Source organism: Schistocerca piceifrons, chromosome 1, assembly GCF_021461385.2.
Source record: "Schistocerca piceifrons isolate TAMUIC-IGC-003096 chromosome 1, iqSchPice1.1, whole genome shotgun sequence".
In the NCBI taxonomy this organism is placed as follows: Eukaryota; Metazoa; Arthropoda; class Insecta; order Orthoptera; family Acrididae; genus Schistocerca; species Schistocerca piceifrons.
Genome location: NC_060138.1, coordinates 859,686,403 through 859,712,674, shown reverse-complemented (window position 1 = coordinate 859,712,674; position 26,272 = coordinate 859,686,403). Strand labels below are relative to the sequence as shown.

Below are 26,272 nucleotides of genomic sequence, written 5' to 3'. Positions count from 1 at the left end.
TGCTGCCACATGCACCTAGTAGTCAAAATATTCTAGCAAACTGCACTTAAATCTGTCATAGGGCAGAGTGTGGCGTTCCAATTCAGGGTTAAGATGTTGCAGAAGATGGTAAATGTCTGGGCATGTGTATGCCAGAAAGAAAGCGTGCTGCTGGGTATCATCTGTAATGCTGTGGCCTAAGATCTGCTTTTTCTTGCATACAATGTATTTTGCCCACACTTTCTTGAGAAACTGTTAGAATGCTGGGGAGAACTGTCCAGAAGCTCATGAGCATGGAATCGATCCGGAAGAGGCAGTTGGGGAGCTCTGGAGGCGACATGAAGGAAGGTTCCTTCAATTTAAAGGGATCTGGTGTAGTCGTTCATTGGGGGAACGCACGAAAATCAAGTCCAGGACCAAGCCAAGCCTGCCAATCGATCAGGACTTCGTGAGTGTCCTGCATATGCTGGAACAATAACAACACCTGGGCAGAGACATCCACCTGTTCCGTCATGCTGGAAGCAACGTGACAGTAAGTGGAACGATAGAAGCCAAAACACAGTCTACTTAGGTCAGAGCACACAGATGAAACACTGACTTGCAAAAAAAAAAAAAAAAAAAAAAAAAAAACCTCATCACCAGCTGATATGTCCACCAATGGCGGAGTATGAAAAATTCCCATGTATAAATGAATATGAAGCTTATTGCAACACATAGAGACAGTCTTCTCTGACAGGAGCTAATTTGTAACACAATAATTTAAAACAAGCGACTTCTTGAATGTTGAAAGAACAATAATATCTGAAGGCTGAAGGCCTAGAAGTGTTACAGTCAATTAAGTTCAAAAATCCAATGTCCATACACTAAGCATGCCACAAGAGAAGTTCAGAAGGGATATGCAAAAGTTAAAGTTCTGAGAGTATGAGGAAACATTTAAGTCTTGAAGGGATACGCCAAAGTTTACATTCAGCAGCCGGCCACTGTGACCGAGCGGTTCTAGGCGCTTCAGTCCAGAAGTGCGCTGCTGCTACAGTCGCAGGTTCGAATCCTGCCTTGGGCATGGATGTGTGTGATGTCCCTAGTTTAGTTAGGTTTAAGTAGTTCTAAGTCTAGGGGACTGATGATCTCAGATGTTAAGTCACATAGTGCTTAGAGCCATTTGAACCATTTTTTAAATTCAGCACATTGAGAATGAAAACCAGAGACAAATACAACAAAGTTCAGTTGTTGGTCTAGGCTTCAGAGGCTACATCTTTTTGCTGTAGAGGCGACAAATGGTGTAGGTTCGTGACTAGCAGCTTCTGTAGGCAAAGGCTCATGTGGTTGGCTGTGGCGTCGTAGTGGCAGCTCCGGAGTGTGATCCTGATTGTGGGAATGTTTTCGAAATTGGCGCCTGGTCCAGGAAATTCACTCAGAGCAAATTCCTTAGAGTAGTCTGGGCGCTAGCTTAAATACTGCCTGGGCTCCAGGATACTGCAGTACTACTTTTGGTCACGAGGCCTGTGGAGGAGAAAAGGTCCACAAGGCCAATGACCTCTGGTAGTGCTTGGATTGTCACCTGGTGGCTGGGCAGTGTGCGTCCATCCTTTGCCAGTCGTCTGAAGAGCTGTCCCCTGTGAGGTCCATGCCTGCACAACCCTTCTGTTTTGTTGGTTGTTGGGTGAGTAGACGGAAGGTCTCGACACGCCATCTTTTGAATAAAAATTGAGTTGTTATGTCCTGAGCGTCAAATAAATTATTAGATAAGGAGTCTCCAATCTCACTGCAAAGAGTAAGATACCATACGCCTCAGAGTAGGAACACGGAGAATAAGAAGTCTACAAATATATGTGAAATGAATATGAAAACTGTGGATGAATATTCCTGTTATGGCAACTTAACATTACAACTGAGGAGTGTGTTATCTCCTCAACAAACTACAAGAAAGTGAAATGAAGGGCACAGATGAGGCGAAATTCAAAACTTGAAAACACAGCTTCTATTCTAGTGGATACTGGCGTGTACAACATTCCCAAATTTGTTGAGGCCGAAGACGATAATCTGCACATAATATTTCATGGTTAAAGTTGTTCGCACAACTTTTTATAAAATAAATTAAAAATGACGCACTGAAAGTTAAATGACCTTCATTTAACGACTAAGAACTTTCCTTACATATTTTCCAGTTTCAGAAATAACCAATAAACTTTTTATTTATTTATTTTAATGCGAAACAAATAGTTCAGACTGAGATATAAGTCGTCGGTTACCGGCTAATGAAGTGTTGTTGCCAGAATTATCGCCGCAGTTTCCCAGGCAAAAAGTCTAAAACCTTGCTGTGACCTCCTTCTGGAATTTGCCAGTCCGAACGTTGTCGTCACTTTGTGCTAATCGTACCTTATTATTTTGATACTTTTTATCTCACTGTCGCCTTTGTGTTTTCTTTTTTGTGGCCTTTTCATCACATTAAATGCAGCCCAATCTACCAAACAAATTAGGGTATCCTAAGCAGACTGCTTGTCTAATGAGGCAACTAGTGGACACGAAAATGCCCATGCGTATGTGCATTCTTTCCGTAATTTTTGTACATGCGCCCTCATTCACGTGTGTCCGCGATTGCGCACGAAGAAAGAGGCATCGTCTGGACATAAATTAACTCTTAAGATACTACATGATGAAACACACATGGGCCCCAGCCGCCTCTCTTTTGCTAAGCATTGCAAGAAATTCCCACCGAACGCGCGAAGCAACACGCTTGTGGGCACGGTCTCCATTTTTTGGAAATTACGCAAGCACGAATTGGCATACCTATTTGCGCTGTTGGAAATGTAAGTGCATGCGCCAATTTGAACGAAGGAAAAAGCGTTGTGTGGATGCTGATCTGTGCTGTCGTGTGTGTCCTATACAGTTGTGATGAATGGCCAAAAGACGAATAAATAAATACTTCTACGACTCGTGGTACTTCGCAGACTCAAAACATTCTTGCCGATGAATGTTTTAGTACCTTTTCACTGACGGCCTGTGTGAATGTTGCTATTGGAATTGTTTTGTGGAATAGTTCGATGTTATGCTCTGTCAAATGTGTATCGATTTTCAGTCGTCCAAATCATACATAAATTACATATCGCTATGTGATAATGGTCAAAATCAGTAAAAGCAGGTAAACGCAAGCACATTCGTCTGTCCAAGGGTGTTTCGCTGTTGCATATTACTGATCCCTGTATCTATTGGAATGTCTGTGATACCAAGGAACATCCAATATCGAAGTGGTCTCGCTTGTTGTGTACAGTGTTAGTTGTAGTCTGCTGCAGCCAGGGTAGAAGCGGTGATACAAATGCAATCTGGCACAGCCGACATTAGATTTTGAGCATCATTTTTCAAAATGATGTCGAGATCCGTAAGAGCTGAAACCCGAAGCCGAGCTAAAGATGACATTAAACGTGTCATGCAAGTCGTCGACAAAGTTCGACATTGGTAAGTTGAAAAAGTCTTGTTAATCGTGCTTCTGCTGATCAACTTCGAAAATACTATTATAACTGAACGAAAGCTGTGTGTATTTTCGTGCCTTAAATTTTTCCTGATTGCGGTGTTAGTGCCGCAAAAGAGAAAGCGGAAGATTAAAATTCGCCATTACCGAGATTTTTGTTAGAAATACTTTCAAACATTTTCTCTAATGTGAGGATATGCTGAAAAGTGGTCTCGCTATAAACCACACTTGTGGTGTGGAGGTATTCTTGAGGTGCATAATTTTGAGGGGCAATGGAAATAACCCTGTATAAACTCTGCAATGGTAGAACCAGTTTAACATTTATCATTGTTAAATGACGTATTTGATGCGACGATTTTCTTCCTGTCGTCACAGGTTACAGTGGTCGGCAACCTTTCGTAATGGATTTTAAACGATCATTAAGATCTTAAGACAACGTCAGATACTTCTTTCCACTGCCATGGTTAATTCTGAGTACCTTAAATAAACTTGGAACGGCATTCTTCAAGCAAATTGCTCTTGGTATTTCATGCAGAATTGTAACAGTGCATGTAGCAACTGCAGTAATTCACAGTGAACTGGATTATATGCAGCTTTATAATTTAAAGAAAAATTGTGCTCTGGCTACATTTCGTAAATTTATTCATTAGCCCATCAGTGCAAAAGATGGTATATGGGTTTATACATAATCGTAGTCATGACGAAAATTATGTTGCTTTGGAGAAAATTTAACAGCAAAGGTTGCATTCAGTATTACTTATTCCGGATTATTGGTTTCAACAATTAAGCCTAAGTCTGTCGTCTTCTCCTCGGTGAAGTGATGCATTTACTTTAAGTACATGTACAATCATTATTTGTCATTACAAATGATGAAATGGAAATTCCATATTTTCATACGTTTAAAAAAAAAAACTTATATGTCCTGTTCAATTTTGACTGTATCTCTTATACCATGTTGACATTCTGTTGATTATTGTGTAGCACATTCCACACAGGACGTATTAAGTTTTTTAAAGATATAAAATGTAGAATTTCCATTTACTCATATGTAATGGCTAATATAACTCTTGTTTATGTACTGTATGTAAATACAGGACTTTACTTATCAGAAGATGGTCTTGACTGTTGAAACTAGTAATCACGAATAACTAGTACTGAATGCCGTCTCGCGTAATAAATTTTCTCCAAAGCTGTTCTGGATCACTCCTTATCCTTAATGATGAGAAATTTCAATCAAAATGTGTTGCATTTTTGTTCAGTAATTCTGACTGCGAATTTTACAGTGTTCACATATCACTTTCATTAAACATGTAGTTATTGACAGATGCTGTGAATTACATGAGTGGACAGTGTACCAGGTTGGGATAGACAAGGTGTGGGTATCATCAAATTGTGTTCAAAGAATGTTAGGCAGGTGATACATCCTAGTTAGCTGGGTGCCAGTGCAAGGTGGAGCTGTGGCTTTATTTACCACTGTTTGGCAGCAGCCAGATGCAACATACGATCCCTCCCTTATTGGTCATACAACAGCACATAAGAGTGGGGGAGGGGGCAGACTTGCTGCCGGCACTATAGTGGAACACAAAAGAACCTGCAGAGATGCTAATCTTATGTACCACAAATGCCACAATTAACTGTAATTGAATAATATTTTGTTGGAAAGTTCGGGACAAACTGACTGGGTAACTTGCACTAAATATCTGAAAGTTATCTTTCTATGCAGATTAATATAATTTGAAAAGTCTTTCTAACAAGTCTGTTAGGTTATGCAATGGTAAGTAATTCACTTTCTCAGCTATAAGAAGTTGTCAGTAGCTGAGCTGATCACTGTTTATAACAAACATTTGTACTATTTATTTGGCCATTGCTTTGTGTTCCTGATTCAACTTTTCCTAAAATATAATTTGAAATGTTAGTTCGAGGTGAAGGAAATTTTGTAAACTATTTTCTGGTATTGTTTTCTTGCCTTTCTATGTGCATTTGATATTTATCAGTAACTTCCATGTATCTGAGTTACTGCAGTACATGGGTAAGGAATATTCTCATGGAAACCTAGGTTGAAGGGGCAGTTTGTCTTCTGCTGTTGGATAAAGACTTTCCAGACTCTTCTGTGCAGTGCAGTTCTTTGCTACAGGCATTTCTGTTGTTTCTGTGTTTTTTCTGATGTTTCCTGCTTACCTTCCATTGGGTTGACATCATGGTCTTTCCTCATCTCTTGGAATCAAGCGAAGAACGTACATAGTCCAAATTAAGAAAATTGGTAGATATTGTGAGGATAATTAAATAAAATGATGTGGAAATGTATATTTGTGGTAGTACATCTTTCTCTTATGGAATTGAAATAATTGTATGTTATGGGCTAGGAGACACCGTCTGGGGTGGTTTTCCCGACTGGTGTTAGTTGTTCTATTTGACGTCACATGGTAATTTGTGAATCAGTGAAGATGAGGTGAAGTATGTGGATGTGCTGCAGCTTAGCTTGTAAAGAGTACTCAAAATTAGAAAAAAATAGTGTTGTGCATAACCTCCGTTACTTCTTATACAAGAAGTGTGTATGTAATCAGGGGCAAGGGGAGGGCAGTAGTCACTCACTCATCCTCAGGGAAAAAAAATCAACTTGCTTTGTTCCCCCATCTTGTACACACCCTTTAAACATTAGCTTGAAGAAAGCCAGACTATGCAGTGATGAACTGCTGTTGAAAGAATTTTGCTAACAAAAGTTTTTGTAGCATAAGGGGCAGTCAAATGAAAACAGGACAAATGGAAAAAATTAAACTTATTATATCAAAAGAAATTGCTGTAACTTTTAATAAACTTATCCCACTATGTAATAAAGTGGTCAGTACATTTATGGAACCATGTTTGTGGTTGCCTATGGAACCGTGGCTGTACCCAGGTGTGCACCTCTTTGTTAGAAACAAATAAATGGCACGAAGGTTTTTCATCAGGGCCCTCAAAACATGGAAATTGCGTGGGATGAGACTGAGACTGCACCAAATAGAAGTGTTGATATTTTTTAAAATGTTTAAAAAAATCATTATTGGCCCTCAATATATCGATGAAAAAATAATGCTGTACCTGCCTACAAAAATATTGGCTGCACGTTGTAAATATACTGCTGGTTTTAGAGCCGTATGTTTAAGTATTGATTTATTATTAGGTATTCTGTACATCAACAAGCTAGCAGCTTACCTATCCCCCTAAGAGCAAAAATTTAAAGAACAATGCACGTTCACATTTGGTGACAACCACTTTGCTGACAATCGTACATTTTCGTCACATCAGTTTCGTCTGGAACACTTCCCAGTTCGTTTCATTTCTGCCATTGTGGTGATGGTAAATGTTGTAGTTTCTGTTGGTAGTGCTGATTGTCAGCTTTTTCCCACAGAAATCTCCGCCCACAATAAAGATCTATCTTATCATTTATATTTTTGTCTCTTATTGCAACTGCTACGCTGTTTCTTCACATTGTAAATCTTGCTATTCCATTCACAACACCACTCCTGCGTGCAATTGGACTTCCTTTGTGCCACATACAATTGCTTTACACATAAGAGAAAGATTGGATGTGATGAAAGCTCAAAAAGTCGTAAGACTCTTTCACACAGTGAAAGTAAAATTATGTTCTACTAAAATTTCAAACGAACAACTTCGAATATTTGACAATTCTGAAAAAAATATGAAATAAAGATATTGGCACTCAATATTGCCAGTTTGATATCGTTATGTTGGGGAAATACTGTCATGAGGGAAACATTCCACGTGGGAAAAATATATCTATGCCTTTTAATATGTCTGCTTGTGTCTGTATATGTGTGGATGGATATGTGTGTGTGTGTGCGAGTGTATACCCGTCCTTTTTTCCCCCTAAGGTAAGTCTTTCCGCTCCCGGGATTGGAATGACTCCTTACCCTCTCCTTTAAAACCCACATCCTTTAGTCTTTCTCTCTCCTTCTCTCTTTCCTGACGAAGCAACCGTTGGTTGCGAAAGCTAGAATTTTGTGTGTATATTTGTGTTTGTGTGTCTATTGACGTGCCAGCACTTTCGTTTGGTAAGTCACATCATCTTTGTTTTTATATATAATCAACAGTTCTAGTACCGAGGAAGTGTAAGGACTTCACAGCGAAACTTATGTAGTGGACTCTCAACAGCCTTGGCAATGTGGGTGAGACCATGGTATTGAGAATCAGCTGAAATCACTAAAATTGAACAAAGCTCCAGGACACAAAGGCATCTCTATCAGATTATATACAGAATTTGCGGCAGAGTTAGCTCCCCTTTAACCATAACATATCAAAGATCCCGTGAACAGAAATTGTGCCTCTGGCTGGAGGACAGCACAGGTCACACCGATCTAAAAGATCAGCAGAAGTGACCCACAAAACTACTGTACGATGTTCTTGACGTCCATTCACTGTAGAATCTTAGAATGTATTTTGAGCTTGACATAATCTTTCATGTCAGCCAGCATGGATTCTGAAAATACTGATCCTGGTGAAAATAACTCACTTTTTTCACCTGACTAACTGAATAATTTGGATCAAGCAGTGAGGTATGTGCAGCATTTCTAGATTTTGGAGAGGCAGTTGACTCAATACCACTTCTACACATTTTATCGAAAGTGTTATCATATGAGGTATCATGCAACATTTGTGATGAAAGAGGATTTTTTGGGAGGGAGTTGTTGAGAGATGTAAAAGTAACTTCAGATGTGCCCCAGGCAAGTGCTTTGGAAACCTTGCTGTCCATGTTGTATATTAATGACCGTGCAGACCGTATTAATAGTGTGGGATTCGGTTTGGCTGTTTAAGGATTTTTCCTGCTGACAAGACTGGTGACGTGCCAGAGAAGCTGAATAGTGGACAGTAGTTTAGTGTGTTCATGGAGAAACAATATTCATTGAAAAAAAAAAAACAAGAGTTTGTTGCTTAAGTTATTTTGTTTCTTTTGCCAGTTCAGTACCAAAATTTATAACTAGGAGATTAATAAATAATTCTTCATAAAAGTCGGAAGTGTTTTTCCTCAATTGTTTCTTACAGTAGTAATCTCTGGATTTTTTGTAGATGATGTAGTTGTCTGTAATGAAGTACTCTGTGGAAAACCCATACAAATATTCATTCAGATCTTAATAACATTTTGAAGTGGTACAAAGATTGGCAACTTGCTTAAAATGTTCAGGAATGTAGAATTGTGCAGTTCACAAAATTGAAAAAGTCGTATGGCTACACCTTCAGTCACAGTTGAAATCGGTCCACTCATACAAATATCTGGGTGTACAGTTCATAGGGATATGAAATAGAACAATCGCTTGGCAGAATACTAGGGAAATGCAATCAGTCAACAAAGGCGATTGCTTAAACACATCACTCTTGCGACCAGTCTTAGAAAATTGCTAGTATGTGTGGGACCCGTACGAAATGGGACTAACAGAGGTTATTCAGTGCATACAAAGAAGGGCAACGAGAATGAGTGCAGGTTTGTTTCTCTCAAGGGAAATGATCACGGAGATGGTGAAAGAAATAAAATGGCAAATGCTTGAATATAAATGCAAACTGAAACTTGAAAGCTTACTTTCAAGAATGGATGTAAATACATTTCTCAACAGTTAGAAATTACATTTGTTGCTTCTCATGTGTAGTTTCTTTTATAGCAGAGCTGATGGTCATTAAGAAAGCCCTATGTGTTATTAAATGGACCTCTGTCAACAGTGTTAGTGTGTGATTTCTGCTGCTCATGTTTTTCTGACTGTAGTCATACTACCTGTTCTGTTTTCTTTCTTGAGTCCAAAGTCATGTTGGTATCCCAGGGACCGAACTGGCTGGCTGTTCGGTTGGAGGAGGATTCCAGGTACAGATTGGCAGATGCAGATAAGACCTCTTAATCACTCTGAGAGGAACATCTGGTCTGCTGTTGCCCCCTTGATAAACTTCGCACTAGCAAGGAGATTGCAGCTACATGGTCCTTCTCCTTTTTTTTCCTCTTGAAAGAGATCCACCATTCATCATACCAGATTAAAACATAATTTTATCATACGTAGTGGGTCATTCCTCACATTGTAGTTGTGGATCATGACAGATAGTAATTCAGATCCTGATGAAATCTCGGGCCCCCCCCCCCCCCCCCTCCTTTTGGCTTTGTGCCATACTTGGTCTTCCAGATTCTGTGCCTCTAATATTGCTGGATGGGTATGGTCAGTTGAGCTGGTTCGTAGTTTACTTTGAGAAAGTGGTTTCTATCCTCAGATTGAAATTTTAAACTGGTTTTGGGGCAGGGGTCGGAGGGCTGGGACATCTCCAGCCACATGCTTAACCCGTGGAGTCCTTGACCTTAGCTAGCCATCTTCGTCAGCTCTGATTTAATTGGTCCCATTTTTTCTGATGAATTTTTTATGTATTTTTAGTAGCACTCCAATAAGGCAAGACCTTATGGATTCCTTATCATTCATACTAGCTGCTGATGAAAGTACAGTTGAACAGGTTTTTGTGTTTTCTCGCAGCAAGTGGGCTCTGTTCTCATCTTTAACAGTTTGACAGATTGAGGGTAGGCTAGTTGTGGGAGGGACACCCTCCATTGTATGCTGAGCTCAGAGCTACACTCACCTGATTACCACCCACTTCCTGATGTGGTTTTCTCTCTCAACTTATTTTACGATTATTGTTCCAACTGATTACATTTTTACTTATTTATGTTTTTAGTGATTTTACTTACAGTATGACAAATCTGCAAGTGAGAAAGCTGTGTTTATTTTATTATTGTCATAGTCTTTCTTTAGATTGGTGAGGGATCAGATATGGGTGAATTTTCACTCAGCACCGATGAACCTTGGGAGCCCTTGTCTGCTCTGATCTGCATACTGCTCCCTACCTCAATATTTCTTTCAGTGCCTCAGTTTTACCACCCCTACATAATATAATTGTTTGATTAAATTTCTAGCTGATGCCACTTATCCCAGATTCCCTCTTGACTGAGGGACTGATGGCCTTGCTGTTTAGTCTCTTAACCCACCCAGCTGTTCCGTCAGATAAAGAAAGCTTTGGTCCTGAAGAGAGCATTTGCCTGTATGCTTTTACTCATGTTTATTATTGTGCTGTCTGTAAGGTCTTTATCATTACTTTGGGTGTAATTTTATTTTGGATAATGCATTAAGTTCTCTTACATAAGATTGTGTTATGAATAAAACTGATTGATGTGCCTAAGGCCTGATTAATAAAGTAGAATTTCTAAACTAAGGATTTTGTAAATGATCGTCCAGAAGTCTTACAAACAGCTCTTTTTTTTATCTTCAGAGTCATCAGTATCAGTTCTCTGCACATTTAGATGCACTGTTTTTTTATGTTTTCAGCTGTGATATATACAGGGTGAGTCAGGAGGAAAGGTACATCCTTTGAGGGGTGATAATATTAGTGATTCTGAACAAAATACTTTGTATGGACGTATGCCCTATTCCTAATGGTTTCAGAGATAGAACGCATTTAATATCACTTTTGTACATTTTTCTTGAATAACTTGAAAACTGCACTCTCCAGCGAAAACTTGTCGCAGCACAAAATTAAACTATATTAAATTTCCTACAAAAAGGTCCTATTCATTTTTTCTGTAGAACTAATGGTTTGTGCAAAGAGAGCGCGAAAATGTTGATAAACTTGCTCGACGCATGTGCGCAGTAGCTTACATAGTTTTTGTAGGCCAATTTGAGGTAGTTTCCTGACTGCTAGGCCACAAATGTCCCATATCAAACTTTTGTCTCAATGTGTTACTTCAATATGCTATTTCAAATTGGCCTACAAAAACTGTGTAAACTACAGTGCATGTGCGTTAAGTGTTTTTCAGCATTCTCGTGCTCTCTTCGCACAAACCATTAGTTCTAGAGAAAAACATGAATGGGGCCTTTTTTGTAGGAAATTTAATGTAGTTTAATTTTGTACCGTGACACGTTTTCACTGGAGGACGCGGTTTTAAAGTTATCCAAGAAAAACATACAGAAGTGATATTAAATTTGTTCTATTTCGGAAACCATTTGGAGTAGGGCATATATCCATATGAAGTTTTTTGTTCAGAATCACTAATACTATCACCCCTCAAAGCATATACCTTTCCTCCTGACCCACCCTGTATTTGTGAATGCTGTTAGAATAAACTTGTGTGATTTGTTTATAGGGAAAAGAAATGGGTGACTATAGGAGACACAACTATGAAAATCTACAAATGGGTTCCAGTTTCCAGTAGTGAACAGGTGGGTATAGTAAATTCTGTTGCTTTGTGAGTTTAGTAATAAGCATTTAAGGTGGTCTCTTAAAGTAAGTGCTGTTATGTTTGTAACTAATACTGCAAGGCAGGTAAACCATTTACAACTTGCAAGTAATTCCACACATTTTCTTACTCATTTCTCTATTGGCAGGTGATTTTCAAAGTTTTTGTGTTCTCCACAGTAATGTTACAGCAGTCCACAAAAGACCCTTAATTTGTAGTGTTTCTCGCCTTGGAGAATTTGTGGTTTCATGTCTATTAATAGATAAGCTTGGTGTCCATTTTTCAGGGTGGTAAGACTGTGATACAGATTTTTATTGAAGCAGACATGACTGATGTTAGTATGTTTTCTGAAACTCCTTGAACAGCTGCAGCTATACCAGTGACTCACTGGTAGTGAAAGCTATATCTGTGTGTAAGCTCTTGCCCTACTTCTGAAGAGGTACTGAAATTTTTTGTTCTGCACTTTCATGGCTGGAGCTCTAACTCTTCATAAGAAATTGGTAGCAGTGGCTAATTCTTATTCCAAAATGGATGGACTCCTCAAAAAATAAATTGTTTCTGTAATTCTTCGGTATCTCTCTTGCAATGCAGTCACGGAATAATGGTAGCATTTCCTGCAGTTCTTATAAAATGGGGTGATTACTTCTTTAGCTGTATAAATGCTTCATGAGAATAAGCACTGAACTGAAATTAAATATGATTATAGGAATTTCCATTTTTTTTATAAATCTGCAGGATAGGATGGCTTGGCAGGTGAGAGAATAAATTTTCCTATAATACAACAAAATACTAGTATCTCTTCATCCTTGTTTAGTAATTATATTTTAGTAAGTATTAGTAATTGCGGGCCTGAAGATGCTTCATCATTTGGAGAGATAATTGTGTAGGGTACTGCATATGTCAGTTTGTAAAAATGAAACATGAGTCTTCCAACTGAAAGACAGTGGACAGGTAGTAGGCATCAAATTCTTCATTTGTGTGACCATATTGTCCGTAGTTAGTTTAAAATTCCTAAGGGTATTTTCATTTGATTGTTAAAAGTACAAGAAATTTTTTTTTGCGTCAGATGAGTTTCACTTTATCCAGGCAAAGCATTATCTGGTCTGTATTTAAAAATATCTACAATTTAATTGTTTTTAAGATTGAAAAACTTCATTAACAATTTGGTTTCTACTTATGTAAGTAATAATCAAGAAATTGTTAAGAAGCATCAGTGGTTTGTAATTAAAGATATATATACAATTTGATTTGTTGTTAAGATAGAAAAACAGTTCATTATGTTTGTACTGGATTGCTGGCGATAAATTATGGTGTATCATCTCTAACAGTAGGGATTTTGTTGGTCTGGATTCACTTCACCAAGTGAAACTAAAATGTTTTTTTTGTATTGGCATTTGTCAAGATGATGTAATGTTGAATCAGAAGTCAACAAAACAGTACACACGGGCACAACTGAAATGGGGTCGTGCTAAACTGTAGTCCAGTGTTGAAGTCTGCTCCCCAGTTGATCTCCCCCTGCGGGTCCGGGGTAAGAATAGGCCCGAGGTATTCCTGCCTGTCGTAAGAGGCGACTAAAACGAGTTTCAACCGTTTCGGCCTTCCATGTAATGGTCCCCCTTGGGGTTTGACCTCCATTTTTCAAAATTCTACAGAAGTACGAGCCTTTTGGGGAAGGACACCTTACATGGTGTACCACTGGTCCTAAGTGCACTAAGACCTTGGCACTCAGCATTGCACCGGCGTTGAAACCATACCCACTATTCCTCAAATTGGGCCTAAACGCCTGATGGGTTGTCCAAGTTATGCCCATAGTGCATCTCCATCTGCATCAGCGATCATGATGGACTTTCCATGGCACCAGAAATCCAGCACGGTAGCCAGCCCGTTGTGGTGGGGTCGTCATGTACCCTCTAGGTTGTAGCCCCCTGACAACACAGGGATCGTACTGCCGATACCTGAGCTGCACCCTCCCCACGTCGGCCAAGGAGTAGATGCCCATCTCCTTGGGGCATCAGGACTCCCGGCAATGGTCATCCTGCCAGGTGGCCCTTGCTGCGGCTGGGTGGCGCCCGTGGGGAGAGCCCCTGGTCGGAGTGGGTGGTATCGGGGCGGACGTTTCGCAGATGAAACGTAAACATGTATCAGGTCGCTCTGCAGCCGAGTCTTTCAAAAGAAAAGGTACTGTTTCTAGTTCTGGTTCTCCTGCCCTTTCCTCCTTGGCCACTCCATGGGAGGAGGGGCAGGCCCGCCGGCTTGGGGCGAAGTACTCCCCCGCTATTTGGTCTGTTCTCGAACCGATGGGGGGACGTTCGCCACCTCCAAGCCCATGTTCTTTGTTCAGCACATTGAGGATGTCTTCGGGGAAATCGAGGCTCTCAGCAAGATGCGTTCAGGGTCCGTCCTTATCAAGACAACCTCCGCCACACAGTCGGCGGCGCTCCAGGCGTGCGACCGCCTAGGGGACATCACAGTATCCATTGTCCCACATCTGGCACTAAATAGGACGCAGGGGGTTATTTTTCATTGTGACCTCCTGCTACAATCTGATGAGGAGCTCAGGGCCAACCTGGAGCGCCGAGGCGTGCATTTCGTCAGCGGAGTCCAGCGCGGCCCCAAAGACCGTCGCATCGACACCGGGGCCTTTATCCTCGCCTTCGAGGGGGACGTTCTCCCGGAGAAGGTAAAGGTGATGTGCTACCGGTGTGATGTGCGACCTTACGTCCCGCCTCCTACGCGCTGTTTTAGGTGTTTGCACTTTGGGCACATGTCATCACGGTGTGAGGCTGAGTCCCTTTGTGGCGATTGTGGAGGTCCTCTTCGTGAGGAACATACATGCACCCCACCACCTCAGTGCCTTAATTGTGCTGGCGTCCACTCGCCTAGATCCTCAGACTGCCCCGCATATCAGAAGGAGAAGAAGATACAAGAACTCAAAACTTTGGATCGGCTCTCTTATTCTGAGGCCCGGAAGAAGTACGACCGCCTCCATCCCGTGCCATTGACCACTTCGTTTGCCTCAGTTGTGTCCACTCCTTCCGCGGTATCCTCACCCCTATCCTGTCCCCCCTCCGCCTCGTCCGCCCATCAGGGGGCTCTGCCTCTGCCTCCCAAATCCCTCCCTTCCAAATCCTCCTCCCCCGTGGCCCCCACCCCCTCTGCACCAGGGGCCACCCTTCCTCCTCCTCCTCTCCCCCCGCCGCCTGAGAAGCGATCCTCTTCTCAGGCGTCCATCGGGGAAACGTTCCGGACCCCAGCTTCCGAGGTCCGGCGTTGCAAAACGGACCCCGCGCGTGAGGACCTTCTTCGGGTCCAGCCCACCATCCCTGTGCCTCCTCGGCCTTCCAAGAAGTAGTCTCTATCCCCCTCTCCACCCCGGCGCGTTTCGTCTGACGCTCCATCCGTGAGTCGCTGCTCCCGGCCGTCCTCAGTTTCGCCGGGATGCTCTGCTGCCAGGCGCTCCGCCGGCCTTTCGTCGGCAAATGATGCGGCCCGTCCTACACAACCAGGGACAGCGGCCGCAGCTGGCGACAAGTCGATGGAACCGGATCCACCTCCCGTCGGTTGTAGCGTAGTTCCCTCGCAACCTGGCCCTCCGCGGCCGTCGAGGTGACCAGCTCTTCCCCCGTCTCGTTCCCCCAACCTTTTGACTAGCGATGGCGTTGTTTCATTGGAACATAAGAGGTATTCGATCTAATCGGGAGGAATTAAAACTGCTCCTCCGCCTGCACTGTCCGCTCATCCTTGGTCTCCAGGAAACCAAGTTGCTCCCGACTGACCGTATTGCCTTTACCCACTATACCTCGGAGCGGTATGACATCACCCCTGTGGACGGTATCCCAGCTCATAGTAGGGTCATGTTGCTCGTTCGGGACGATGTTTATTACCATCCCATCCCATTGACCACCCCACTCCAAGCAATAGCTGTCCGCATTACTCTTTCTGCTTTTACTTTTTCAGTTTGTACCATCTACACTCTACCGTCGTCTGCTGTTAGTCGGGCAGACATGATGCACCTGATCGTTCAGCTTCCCCCGCCGTTTTTATTGTTTGGCGACTTCAATGCCCATCATCCCCTTTGGGGCTCTCCTGCGTCCTGTCCAAGAGGCTCACTCTTGGCGGATGTCTTCAACCATCTCAATCTTGTCTGCCTCAATACCGGCACCCCGACTTTCCTTTCGGACTCTACTCATACCTACTCCTACTTGGACCTCTCGATCTGTTCTACCACTCTTGCCCGTCGGTTCGAGTGGTATGTCCTTTCTGACACCTATTCGAGCGACCACTTTCCCTGTGTCGTTCGTCTCCTGCACCACACCCCATCCCCACGTCCTTCGAGCTGGAACATACTGAAAGCTGACTGGGGACTGTACTCCTCCCTGGCGACCTTCCCGGACCATGATTTTCCCAGTTGTGACAGTCAGGTCGAATACCTAACGGCTGTTATCATCAATGCTGCCGAACGTTCCATTCCTCGTACTACTTCTGCTTCACGTCGCGTTTCCGTCCCCTGGTGGAACGAGGCTTGTAGGGACGCTATCCGTGCTTGACGATGTGCTTTACGCACCTTTCGCCGCCATCCTACGTTGGCGAATTGTATAGAATACAAACGACTCCGAGCGCAATGCCGTAGAGTCATCAAAGACAGCAAAAAAGCTTGTTGGGCCTCTTTCACCAGCTCCTTTAACAGTTTTACTCCCTCTTCCATCATTTGGGGTAGCCTGTGCCGGCTGTCGGACATTAAGGCCCACTCCTCGGTACCTGGCCTGACCTCAGGTAATGAGGTCCTTGTTGATCCTGTGGCTGTCTCCAACGCCTTTGGCCGCTTTTTTGCGGAGGTTTCAAGCTCCGCCCATTACCATCCTGCCTTCCTTCCCAGGAAAGAGGCAGAAGAGGCTCGGCGACCTTCCTTCCACTCGCTGAATCTGGAAACTTAGAATGCCCCCTTTACTATGCGGGAACTCGAACGTGCGCTTGCACTGTCCCGGTCCTCTGCTCCGGGGCCAGATGCCATTCACGTTCAGATGCTGGCACACCTTTCTCCGGCGGGCAAAAGCTTCCTTCTTCGTACCTACAATCGCGTCTGGACCGAAGGTCAAGTCCCCATGCGTTGGCGTGACGCCGTCGTTGTTCCTATACCCAAACCCGGGAAGGATAGACACCTTCCTTCTAGTTACCACCCCATTTCTCTTACAAGCTGTGTCTGTAAGGTGATGGAGCGCATGGTTAATGCTCGGTTAGTCTGGATTCTTGAATCTCGACGACTACTTACTAATGTCCAATGCGGCTTTCGTCGCCGCCGCTCCGCTGTTGACCACCTTGTGACCTTGTCGACATTCATCATGAACAACTTTTTGCGAAGGCGCCAAACGGTAGCCGTGTTCTTCGACTTGGAGAAGGCTTATGATACCAGTTGGAGAGGAGGTCTCCTCCGCACTATGCACAGGTGGGGCCTGCGCGGTCGCCTGCCCCTTTTTATTGATTCCTTTTTAACGGATCGAAAGTTTAGGGTACGTGTGGGTTCCGTAATGTCCAATGTCTTCCTCCAGGAGAACGGAGTGCCTCAGGGCACCGTCTTGAGCGTAGCCCTTTTTGCCATCGCGATCAATCCAATTATGGATTGCATTCCACCTAATGTCTCAGGCTCTCTCTTTGTCGATGACTTCGTGATCTACTGCAGTGCCCAGAGAACATGCCTCCTGGAGCGCTGCCTTTTGCGTTGTCTAGACAGCCTCTACTCATGGAGCGTGGCAAATGGCTTCCGGTTCTCTCAAGAGAAGACGGTCTGTATCAACTTTTGGCGATATAAAGCGTTCCTTCCGCCATCCTTACATCTCGGTCCTGTTGTTCTCCCATTCGTGGACACAACAAAGTTTCTAGGGCTCACGTTGGACAGGAAACTGTGTTGGTCTCCACATGTCTCTTATTTGGCGGCCCGTTGTACACGTTCCCATAATGTCCTCAGAGTTCTTAGCGGTTCATCTTGGGGAGCGGATCGCACTGTCCTGCTTCGCTTGTATCGGTCCATAGTCCGATCGAAGCTGGATTATGGGAGCTTCGTCTACTCGTCCGCTCGGCCGTCCCTCTTACGCCGGCTCAACTCCATCCACCATCGGGGGATACGTCTTGCGACCGGAGCCTTCTACACTAGTCCTGTGGAGAGTCTTTATGCTGAAGCTGCTGGGGTACCATTGACCTACCGGCGCGACGTACTGCTGTGTCGGTATGCCTGCCGGCTGTTGTCTATGCCCGACCACCCCTCTTACCAGTCCTTCTTTGCCGATTCTCTCGACCGTCAGTACGGGTTGTATGTGTCTGCCCTGCTGCCCCCCGGAGTCCGCTTCTGTCGCCTGCTTCGACAATTGGATTTTGCCCTCCCTACCACCTTCAGAGAGGGTGAGAGCCCGACACCACCTTGGCTCCAGGCTCCGGTTCCTATTTATCTCGACCTCAGCTCACTCCCGAAGGAGGGTACTCTGGCTGCAGTGTATTGCTCACGGTTTGTCGAACTTCGTGCTCGACTTGCCGGTCACACCTTTATTTACACCGATGGCTCCAAAACTGACGATGGTGTCGGCTGTGCCTTTGTCGTCGGGGCCGCCACCTTTAAATACCGGCTCCTCGACCAATGTTCGAGCTTTACGGCCGAGCTTTTTGCTCTCCATCAGGCCGTTCAGTATGCCCGCCGCCACCGCCATTCATCGTATGTACTCTGCTCTGACTCACTCAGTGCTCTTCAGAGCCTTGGAGCTCCCTATCCGGTCCATCCCTTGATTCAATGGATACAGCAGTCCCTCCATTCTTTCGCTGATAATGGTGGTTCTGTCAGCTTTCCGTGGGTTCCCGGACATGTAGGAGTGCCTGGGAATGAGGCTGCGGATGCTGCAGCCAAGGCTGCAGTCCTCCTGCCTCGGCCAGCCTCCCATTGTGTCCCGTCATCTGACGTTCGTGGGGATGTATGTAAGAGGCTTGTGTCGTTGTGGTGGGATGCTTGGTCATCCCTCCCAGGAAACAAGCTCCGGGCAGTAAAACCGCTCCCAACTGCTTGGACAACATCCTCCCGACCATCTCGGTGCGAGGAGGTCCTTCTGACCAGGTTGCGGATTGGGCATTGCCGGTTTAGCCACCGCTACCTGCTCTCCGGTGATCCAGCCCCGCAGTGCCCTTGTGGTCAGGCATTAATGGTGCGCCATGTTTTATTGTCGTGTCCCCGTTTTAGTCAATTTCGTGTTATCCTGTCCCTGCCATCTACTTTACCGGATGTTTTAGCTGATGACGCTCAAGCAGCTGCTCGTATTCTGCGTTTTATAACTTTAACTGGCTTGTCCAAAGCCATTTAACCTTTTTACTTATTTTATCTGCATCTTTGTCAGGTACTTCTGGTGCCCCCCATCCCCTTGAGTTTTAGCAGATTCCATGTGCTCTAACACCAGTGACTGGGCGCTAATGACCTCAGCAGTTGAGTGCCCTTAAACCCTACCAAAAAAAAAAAAAAATCCCCAGTTGATCCTCATTAGCAAATGGAGCATATATATTACATTTTTGTACTCTTCAGTAATGTTTGATGTGAAAGTTCCCGTGGCCTTGTCATCGAAGACAAATACACTCCTGGAAATTGAAATAAGAACACCGTGAATTCATTGTCCCAGGAAGGGGAAACTTTATTGACACATTCCTGGGGTCAGATACATCACATGATCACACTGACAGAACCACAGGCACATAGACACAGGAAACAGAGCATGCACAATGTCGGCACTAGTACAGTGTATATCCACCTTTTGCAGCAATGCAGGCTGCTATTCTCCCATGGAGACGATCGTAGAGATGCTGGATGTAGTCCTGTGGAACGGCTTGCCATGCCATTTCCACCTGGCGCCTCAGTTGGACCAGCGTTCGTGCTGGACGTGCAGACCGCGTGAGACGCCGCTTCATCCAGTCCCAAACATGCTCAATGGGGGACAGATCCGGAAATCTTGCTGGCCAGGGTAGTTGAGTTACACCTTCTAGAGCACGTTGGGTGGCACGGGATACATGCGGACGTGCATTGTCCTGTTGGAACAGCAAGTTCCCTTGCCGGTCTAGGAATGGTAGAACGATGGGTTCGATGACGGTTTGGATGTACCGTGCACTATTCAGTGTCCCCTCGACGATCACCAGTGGTGTACGGCCAGTGTAGGAGATCGCTCCCCACACCATGATGCCGGGTGTTGGCCCTGTGTGCCTCGGTCGTATGCAGTCCTGATTGTGGCGCTCACCTGCAGTGCGCCAAACACGCATACGACCATCACTGGCACCAAGGCAGAAGTGACTATCATCGCTGAAGACGACACGTCTCCATTCGTCCCTCCATTCACGCCTGTCGCGACACCACTGGAGGCGGGCTGCACGATGTTGAGGCGTGAGCGGAAGACGGCCTAACGGTGTGCGGGACCGTAGCCCAGCTTCATGGAGACGGTTGCGAATGGTCCTCGCCGATACCCCGGGAGCAACAGTGTCCCTAATTTGCTGGGAAGTGGCGGTGCGGTCCCCTACGGCACTGCGTAGGATCCTACGGTCTTGGCGTGCATCCGTGCGTCGCTGCGGTCCGGTCCCAGGTCGACGGGCACGTGCACCTTCCGCCGACCACTGCCGACAACATCGATGTACTGTGGAGACCTCACGCCCCACGTGTTGAGCAATTCGGCGGTACGTCCACCCGGCCTCCCGCATGCCCACTATACGCCCTCGCTCAAAGTCCATCAACTGCACATACGGTTCACGTCCACGCTGTCGCGGCATGCTACCAGTGTTAAAGGCTGCGATGGAGCTCCGTATGCCACGGCAAACTGGCTGACACTGACGGCGGCGGTGCACAAATGCTGCGCAGCTAGCGCCATTCGACGGCCAACACCGCGGTTCCCTGGTGTGTCCGCTGTGCCGTGCGTGTGATCATTGCTTGTACAGCCCTCTCGCAGTGTCCGAAGCAAGTATGGTGGGTCTGACACACCGGTGTCAATGTGTTCTTTTTTCCATTTCCAGGAGTGTATTTGACTATGATCCACATGTAAGTCACACATTCAGATTTTCAGACAGCAAGGCTTTTGTTATCTGTTCTTGGTGAATGACTTGTTGAACTACTTAATCCATTTGCCTCAAATAATTTAGCCTTCAAATTGTTTCTTATACCAGTATTTCATTCTCCGCATGACTACATTTATCAGTATGGTGTAGATTGGCAGTTGAAGTCCATTGTCAATGTGTTAAAAAGGAGCAGGGACAAAATTGCACCCTGTTATAAACCTGTCCTGTACTTACTCTTGTAGGGTTTTGTTGATTATTTTGCATTATTGACTGGACTATGTGCATAGACTATGTTGGGGAACACTACACAGACACATCCATTTATACCTATCCGGAAACCAAATGGCATGGAAACTAGTTCTTAATCCATTATCATTATTTTTGTAAGCTTTAGGTTGGAGCCTAGCGGCATTATGGGCTAGAACTAAGGGTACTGTCTGGAGATTTCAGGTGTTTCTAAGAAACAACTATTGGTGGCATTATCTAGTGTAAGATTTCACACTATCAATCAGTATCTCATTTTTGGTTGAAAAGGGTGCTGACATCTGTTGGTGCAGTAGCAGCTGTGGAGACTTCATTTGTGCATTATATTAAAAGTTTCTAAGTAGGAACAAGTTGCTTAGTCTGTGTTCTTCTGTAGTTTAATCTTTAATTTCTTGTGTTTTTATAGTGTACATTTCCACCATCTTGAGTATGGGTAGGAACTGATTGCTGTGTCCCAATGCAAGCGGAGCTGGAGACTCTATGCTCACAGCTCCAGGCTGGCTTAGGTCACACAGCTTGAGGTGTTCTTAATGGGCATCACTGTGAGGGGCCGAAAATGGAGATTTAGAGAACATCCAGCACGACCTGTTTGTCCCCTGGTTGGTCCACTACTGAAGTCTGCCCAGGAAGGGGTTCAATTAAGTAATTGCACAGTGGTAGCCCCCACCCCCGACCATGCAGGGAGTGAACTATTGGTGCCTGAGTTGGAAACTCCTCACGTATGCCAAGGAGTATGTGCTCATTGTGGCTGGGGCAGGGGGACGTCGTGCAATGGTTAATGAGCCAGGTTACTGTTGTCGTGTCTGGGTGGTGCCTGCAGGGAGAGAGCCCCCACCTGGATTGGGTGACTCCAATACAGATGAAGTGTATCAAATTTTCTCCTGCTTGTGGCTGCATGGTCGCAACCCCACAATGTTTCCTTCCCTGGCTATGCTGTGGGAGGAAGATAGGGCTAAGAGACAAGGCAATTGGTACAATTTGTACTTTGTTCTAGGATTGATAGTTATTTTTGATGACAAAGCTATTATTCTTTGTTGACCAACTTTAGGCCAGGTCTGGTGAAGTAGCAGCAAGTTTGAAAATAAAATGGGGTTCAGTTCTGATTAAAATAGCATCCACCACTGTCGAGGGTGCTGCTTGCCTATGACAAGCAGGGTGACATTCCTGTTTGTCACTGTCCATAAGTCTTGGTATGTTACAAGGTATTGTTGTCTTCCACTGTAACCCCCTTTCACAGACATATGAGTTATATGCCAATTTGGAGTGATGGGTGTGCTTATTTTGTTTGGGGCTTTCGCTTTGTTTGGGGCTTTCGCTTTGTTTGGGGCCTTTCGCTTTGTTTGGGGCCTTTCGCTTTGTTTGGGGCCTTTCGCTTTGTTTGGGGCCTTTCGCTTTGTTTGGGGCCTTTCGTTTTGTTTGGGGCCTTTCGCTTTGTTTGGGGCCTTTCGCTTTGTTTGGGGCCTTTCGCTTTGTTTGGGGCCTTTCGCTTTGTTTGGGGCCTTTCGCTTTGTTTGGGGCCTTTCGCTTTGTTTGGGGCCTTTCGCTTTGTTTGGGGCCTTTCGCTTTGTTTGGGGCCTTTCGCTTTGTTTGGGGCCTTTCGCTTTGTTTGGGGCCTTTCGCTTTGTTTGGGGCCTTTCGCTTTGTTTGGGGCCTTTCGCTTTGTTTGGGGCCTTTCGCTTTGTTTGGGGCCTTTCGCTTTGTTTGGGGCCTTTCGCTTTGTTTGGGGCCTTTCGCTTTGTTTGGGGCCTTTCGCTTTGTTTGGGGCCTTTCGCTTTGTTTGGGGCCTTTCGCTTTGTTTGGGGCCTTTCGCTTTGTTTGGGGCCTTTCGCTTTGTTTGGGGCCTTTCGCTTTGTTTGGGGCCTTTCGCTTTGTTTGGGGCCTTTCGCTTTGTTTGGGGCCTTTCGCTTTGTTTGGGGCCTTTCGCTTTGTTTGGGGCCTTTCGCTTTGTTTGGGGCCTTTCGCTTTGTTTGGGGCCTTTCGCTTTGTTTGGGGCCTTTCGCTTTGTTTGGGGCCTTTCGCTTTGTTTGGGGGCTTTCGCTTTGTTTGGGGGCTTTCGCTTTGTTTGGGGGCTTTCGCTTTGTTTGGGGGCTTTCGCTTTGTTTGGGGGCTTTCGCTTTGTTTGGGGGCTTTCGCTTTGTTTGGGGGCTTTCGCTTTGTTTGGGGGCTTTCGCTTTGTTTGGGGGCTTTCGCTTTGTTTGGGGGCTTTCGCTTTGTTTGGGGGCTTTCGCTTTGTTTGGGGGCTTTCGCTTTGTTTGGGGGCTTTCGCTTTGTTTGGCATGTTCAGGAAGATTGTAAGGACAGTCGCACCTACAGTGGTGCCTTTATTGTGCCATTTGATGGAGATAACTTCTTGAAGGAGGTCAAGGTTATGCATTGCCAGTGTGACTTGAAGCCGTATGACCTGCCACCCATGAGGTGTTTTTGTGCTTGCATTTTGGGCACGTCTTCCTGCTGTACAGTGGACCCTCTGTGGTGAATGTGGACATCCACCCTATGGGGGGGAGCCCCACGTCTTCTGCCACCTGCTTGTGTTAGTAGTCATGACTGTCATTCTCCATGCTCACCAAGATGGCCTGGCTTATAAGAAAGAAAAGAAAATACAGGAGTATAAGTCCCTTGATCGATTCTTACACTGAGGCTTCCCGGAAATATGTTAGACTTCACCCTGTGTTGATGACTTCTACCTTCACCTGTGCTACATCTTTCTCCCCTACCCCGTCTGTCGCCACAGTACTGTCCCCCTATCTTCTCCTCAGCATGATTGGCTCAAGCCTGTTTGTCTCCCATTTGGATACCTGCTCCAAGCTTATTCAGTGGAACTGTAATGGATACACTGTAACTTCCCAGAGTTGCAGTCACTTGTTGCATGTATCTCATTGTACTGATAATCACTCACTACCACATCGTGGGTTCCATGCTTCTTGTCTGAACCGGGTCGGGCTTTTGAGGGCTTCTGGTGGTGGTAGCACATTGATACGTATGCACATTGTTAGTACATGGCTCCCACTTTGCATCGCATTGGAAGCAGTTGCCATCTGGGTCTACTTGGACTCTGTGGTCACAGTTTGCAATTTCTTCTTCTCCTCCCCCCCCCTCCCCCACTACACATGCTGCCCTAACTGCCCTCCTTCCCTTCAGCAACTCTCTTTTTCTGTCCCCCTTTGGAATTTTAATGCCCATCACCCTTTGTGGGGCAGTGCTTTTTCATCTTGTTGGGGGTCCTCAGTGATCAATTTCTTGCAGATTAGGACCTGTGCCTTCTTAATGATGATGGTTCCCCTAATCATTTTAGTGTCACTTACGGCATTTTCTGTGCCATTGATCTTTTGCTTTCTTCCCCTCCCCTTCTCTTTCCTTTCGCTTGTCACCTCACGATAACCTATGTGATAGTGACCACTTCCCATTTAATCCCTCGTTCCCTTCGTGCCTACTGATGACCAGTTTACCTTGTTGGGCTTTCCATCATGCTGATTGGCCTCTGTATACTTCCCATGTCTTGTAAATGTCTTCTTTGTCAGGTTGTATTGACATTGTCTGTGATCTGTCTGATAAGATAATCCACGCTGCTGGTATTGCCGTTCACGTTTGACGGACCCTGTTTGGTATTGGCCACTTCCATAGTGGGGCACGGCTATTGCCACTGCCAACTATGATCGTCGTCGCGCCTTGCAACATTTTAAGAGGCACCTGTCCTCTGCTGGTCTTATGCCAGAGCCCATTACATAAGCAGAGCAGCATTCTATATCCTCTAGGTTCTTCTGACCCTTTATTGGTCGTGGGCAACACTGTGAACTCTCCAAGGTTGTCAGCACAGTCTATTGTTGCATGCCTTGCCCATGCAGGTGGCCTTAGTGCAGATCCATCAGTTCCCGCAGCCCATTTTGTGATGGCACCAATGTCAGCCTCCTATCCATCCACCTTCCTCCTCCAGAAACAGCAGGCTGAGGTTTCCTGCTTATGTTTTACCCCTTGTCAGGCAGAATCCTACAGTGAACCTTTCATTGAATGGGAACTTCTTTTGACCTTATCTTCTTCCCACGGTGCTGATTCTGTTCATAACCAATTGCTGCAACACCTCAATCCTCAACAACAAAAATACCTTCTCCCTCTCACTGGAGACAGTATTGTGGTTCCTGTTCTTAAGGCCGGCGAGGATACATTGTCCCTTGATAGTTACTGGTCAATGAACCTGATCAGTGTCCTCTGCAAGTCATTAGAACATAAGTTGGCTCACTGGCTCCATTAGTTCCTTGAAACTTGGGATCATTTATCTCCTTAGCAATGCGGCTTTCAGGACGGCCAGCCTTCATCTGATTCAACTGGAAACTGCAGTTCGCCTGGCTTTTTCTCGGTGCTGCCATCTTGTTGCAGTTTTCTTAGGTCTTTGTAAGGCCTATGACATGGCTTGGCACCATCACATTCTCCTTAGGCTCCATGAGTGGGGTCTTCAGGGCCCCCTCCTGATTTTTATTCACCAGTTCTTGCCCCACTGGTTGTTCAGTGTCTGTTAGTATCCTTCTCAGGTCTCTGGAGACCCAGGAGATTGGTGTTCCACAAGGCTCCATTTTAAGTGTCCTTTTTCTCATCACTGTTAATGGACTTGTGGCCTCAGGCAGACTGTTGGTCACCCCTGCTCTGTATGGGGATAATTTCTGCATTTGGGCTAGTTCCCACTTGGTTGCCTCTGCATAAAAACAGCTCCAGGGTGTCATCCTGCATACTTCTACTTGTGTACACTCGCACGTTTTCAATTCTCTCCCCTTTAGTCGATGTTGGTGCATTTTTGTCACCGTACTACGGTCCATCCTGATCCGGATGTCTACCTTGACATGCAGCACCTGACTGTGGTCCCTCAGTTCTGTTTATTGGGTCTTCGTTTTGACAACAAGCTTACTTGGTTTCCCCATATCTGACATCTGAAGATTGACTGCTTTTGTAAACTCAATGGCCTTCACTCCCTTGTCTACATCTCTTGAGGCATGAGTCGTTCCACACTTCTCCACCTTTGTGGCCATTAGTTCTATCTTGTCTGGACTATGGTTGTCAAGTTCGTGGATCAGCTGCCCATTGCACACTGCTCCTCTTGGACCTGATTCACCATTGTGGTATCTGTTTAGCCACTGGTTTAACACTAACCGCATCATTAGTCTTCTGGTTGATGCTGGGAACCCTCCCCTTTTGCTTAGGCGGTCCCAGCTCCTGGTTTCCTGTGCAATCACTATCTGCTATTCCCCATCTCATCTCTCCTATTC

General features: G+C 45.2%; 1 protein-coding gene across 1 annotated transcript in view; it reads left to right on the top strand.

Moving 5' to 3' along the window:
* Window positions 1–3,188: 3,188 nt before the first annotated feature.
* Window positions 3,189–26,272, top strand: part of LOC124715867 (B-cell CLL/lymphoma 7 protein family member B-A) — a 46,024-nt gene continuing 22,940 nt past the window's right edge. Inside the window, exons 1-2 of the mRNA XM_047243129.1 lie at window positions 3,189–3,432; window positions 11,604–11,679. Of these exons, the coding sequence (XP_047099085.1) occupies window positions 3,341–3,432; window positions 11,604–11,679 (168 nt within the window). The 5' untranslated portion in view covers window positions 3,189–3,340. The remainder of the gene's footprint in view (window positions 3,433–11,603; window positions 11,680–26,272) is intronic.